Source organism: Propithecus coquereli, unplaced genomic scaffold, assembly GCF_000956105.1.
Source record: "Propithecus coquereli isolate 6110/MARCELLA unplaced genomic scaffold, Pcoq_1.0 Scaffold13, whole genome shotgun sequence".
Lineage (NCBI taxonomy): Eukaryota > Metazoa > Chordata > Mammalia > Primates > Indriidae > Propithecus > Propithecus coquereli.
In genome coordinates, this window is record NW_012137191.1 from 8,448,960 (window position 1) to 8,452,460 (window position 3,501).

The following is a 3,501-nucleotide window of genomic DNA, read 5'->3' on the forward strand; positions in this document are numbered from 1 at the left end:
TCACTAGAGGTAAAATATGTGCTTAACCAGTCACATTAGTGCCCTAAAAATCCTTCAACCAAAAAAAAGTTTTCTCCCTTTGGTCATTTCATATATTAAAAAAAAAAAGTAAAAGTCTAGGTTCTTATATTTAAGATGGGAATGAGTTTATAAAGGAAAGGCCATCTTGAAAATATGTAGAGAATATAAACAAGTCATACATTCGTATATCTCATGCATCTGGGCTTGCTGTATTGACACTTAGGAAATGACCAGGTAGTATTTACATGTTTGTTGGTATGCTGCACTGACATGCATAATATTACAGCAAAACAATATTCCCTGACCTCACAAAGCTTACATTCTAGTGGAGGGAAACAGAAAACAAATCAGTAAACATTACAGTGTGTCAGATGATGATCAGTAAGACTGAGGGAAAAAAAATGGACTATGGGGTCCAAGAGAAGGAACAAGGAGACCGGTTAAGAGACTACTGCAATGGTCCAGATGGGAGAAGATGGCTCTTAAACCACAGATATTTGTGGAAGTGGTGAGAAGTGGTCATCTTCAGCTTACATTTTAAAGGCAGATCCAACAGGATTTCTTAACAGATTGGGATGTTGGATGTGAGAGTAAGAGAAAAGTCTAGGAAGACTCCTAGACTTTGGGCATGAGAAAGGGGAAAGATGGACTTGCCAGGTACTCCACTGAGGCATTGATTGAACAATGTCATCATTGTATGTGGTTCTGGAAATGCAAAATAAATAATAAACATCTCCCAACCTCAAAGTGCCTCCAGTCTAGTAGACAAAGCAAACATACACGTGCACATAATACTTCTTGGGTATTATGATACAGATTCTCGACAAAGTGCTGTGAAAGCACGTTGGAGAGAGTAATTCCCTCTAGTCAGGGAACTGAGGAAAAGTTTCAAAGCAGAATTTAATCTGACCTGAGTCTATTATTCTTCTTGAGTTTGGCATCATGTGACTTGAGTTTAGAAAGATACATTGTGTTACATTCACAGGGTTAGAACAATTAGAGAAAACCCAGCTGGTAGTAATTTTTTGGTCCCATTTCATACCTTGGTTATACACGATTGACCAGGAAGAAAAGTCTAAATCGATACTCCTTCATATATACATTTTTTTTTCCATTGCAGGAGCCTTCTTCCTCTATGCTGGATTTGCTGCTGTGGGACTCCTTTTCATCTATGGCTGTCTTCCTGAGACCAAAGGGAAAAAATTAGAGGAAATTGAATCACTCTTTGACAACAGGCTATGCACATGTGGCACTTCAGATTCTGATGAAGGGAGATACATTGAATATATTCGGGTGAAGGGAAGTAACTATCATCTTTCTGACAATGATGCTTCTGATGTGGAATAATTTTCAGCTGCTGATAGATGTAGTTATTTAAACAAACTTGGGGGAGAAGAACAGCAATTGGTGACCTCACTGCCGTGCTTCTAATCTGGTTCTTTCCACAGTCTAGTTTTGAATGACTTCATATTCTAGAATACTTGATTAGGAGGGAAGATACAACCATGATGACTTTTTTTTTCACGAGCAAGAATACAAAAAAAATATACATTTACAGAGATTTTAGTCTAATAATTGTTGAGCAAATGTGTGTAATCCCTTCTTGAGATAGTCTGAAATGAATACTATACCCAGTGACTTCAGTGGTATCCTTTTTTCCTAAGACCATATATAACTTTAGTGGCAATAGAGTCAGTGGTAATCTAACCAAATTACATTTATATATTCATAAAGAATTATTTCACATGGCATTCTCCACATGAAAAAAAAATTCTGGGAGATGGTCCAAGGGTGTTCTATGTCAAAACATGGCCTATTGGCCCTAAATTTTCCTAAGAGGTAATGCTTATCTGTGATCAGCTGTCAGAAAGTAAATTCCATTTAAGCTTTCATCAACAGATTCAAAAGTGCCTCCTACAAGGGCACAACCTATCCTTTTCTCCTTTGGATTCCAAGTTTTGATTTCTCTCTCAAATTCAGACACAGAGTTCTTCAGAAACTGACTCTGCACAGGATCTCTTAAATATATCAAAAAGCAGGTCTTTTAGGGGTTACTTTCATACATGTTTTTTGCATCACTTATAAGTATACTTTTGCACAGATAAGCTAGCAAGTTTTGGTAAGAAAATTGTCATAAAATAACAAAGAAAAGATTTTTATGGATTCCTAATTGGTTAGTCACTTAGATATGCAACTGTAAATGCAAAATAGTGCCAGATATTTAACTACATATCAGGGTCAGTTTTTGTTCATGCCAAAATCATGACACCTTCCTCATTGGCTCTGGAGTCCTATTTTGTGCCTTCATTTGTGTTATATAAATAGCTGCATGCAGACTATTTTTCCCTTTTGGTCAAACAATAATTTCAGAAACAAAAAAGAGGAAGGAAATCAGTGGCAGAAATAATCCTGCTGTTATTGATGTTTAATTAAAATAATGGAACTTATTTTTTCTTAACTTTTTATTAACTCTCCTAAGGGAACTGTCACATTTTATTACTTGTCTTTTTTACTCTAAGAGCATAAACTGGTTTTAGTTTTGCACACCTTTTCTCATTTAAAAAAAATTCATAGATTTGTCTGGGTGTTTTCGTTTTCTCATTCTTGGCTTCAGTTTTTTTCCTTTTTGTCTAAAGATTGAGTTCCCTATTAGATTAATGTTTCTAATATAGTATGTCTATAAGAAATGCTGACTTACATTTCTACAATGTCTTTCCAAAGTCTTCACTGGTTTTTATAGTCATTCATCACTGAACTCCTAATTTTTGCTCTTCTGTTAAGAACTGTATAGTATGTACAAAATTACTTGCTAGTTCCAGTAAAAATATGAATGCATCTTCTGTGTTAGGAATGCATCAGTTTGATGCATTTTAAAATGGCTCTAAACATCTAATAAGGTACTATATTTAAGGGGGAAAAGGCAGATATCTATAAATTCAAAATCTAACTTGTTCTTGTCACAATTATCAAGCTAAGAATATTCCTGTGGAAGTTCATTCTCTAAGTCACTAGAGGTAAAATATGTGCTTAACCAGTCACATTAGTGCCCTAAAAATCCTTCAACCAAAAAAAAGTTTTCTCCCTTTGGTCATTTCATATAATAAAAAAATTTAATATTTTAGAGTTCCTTGAATTAGGTGCTTTGAAAATTGATTTTTATGGGGATATTAATATTGATTTTCCCCCAGAAGAGCAGATAAGATTTAATAGAAAAAAATTATTATACTGATATTTCTTATTCCGTAAGAAATTTCTTATCTGTGTATTTTACACAGGTAAAGTGAAGGGAAAAATGAGCTCTTGTATGGTACAATCAGAATATGTTGGGAAGAAAAAACATTTAGACCAATAAAGTGCTCTCTAAAAATTTATCTTTCTGATTTACCCAAATAATTGCCTCAATTCTTCTATTGTATACATAGCCTTAACTATATATTTATATCTCAGCTGGGCTGATGCACAGTAACTTTATTAAAGGAG

General features: G+C 34.4%; 1 protein-coding gene across 1 annotated transcript in view; it reads left to right on the top strand.

Moving 5' to 3' along the window:
- SLC2A13 (solute carrier family 2 (facilitated glucose transporter), member 13) overlaps positions 1-1,447 on the top strand; it is a 388,439-nt gene extending 386,992 nt beyond the window's left edge. The window contains exon 10 of the mRNA XM_012638430.1: positions 1,142-1,447. Coding sequence (XP_012493884.1) covers positions 1,142-1,368 — 227 coding nt within the window. The 3' untranslated portion in view covers positions 1,369-1,447. The remainder of the gene's footprint in view (positions 1-1,141) is intronic.
- Positions 1,448-3,501: the final 2,054 nt, after the last annotated feature.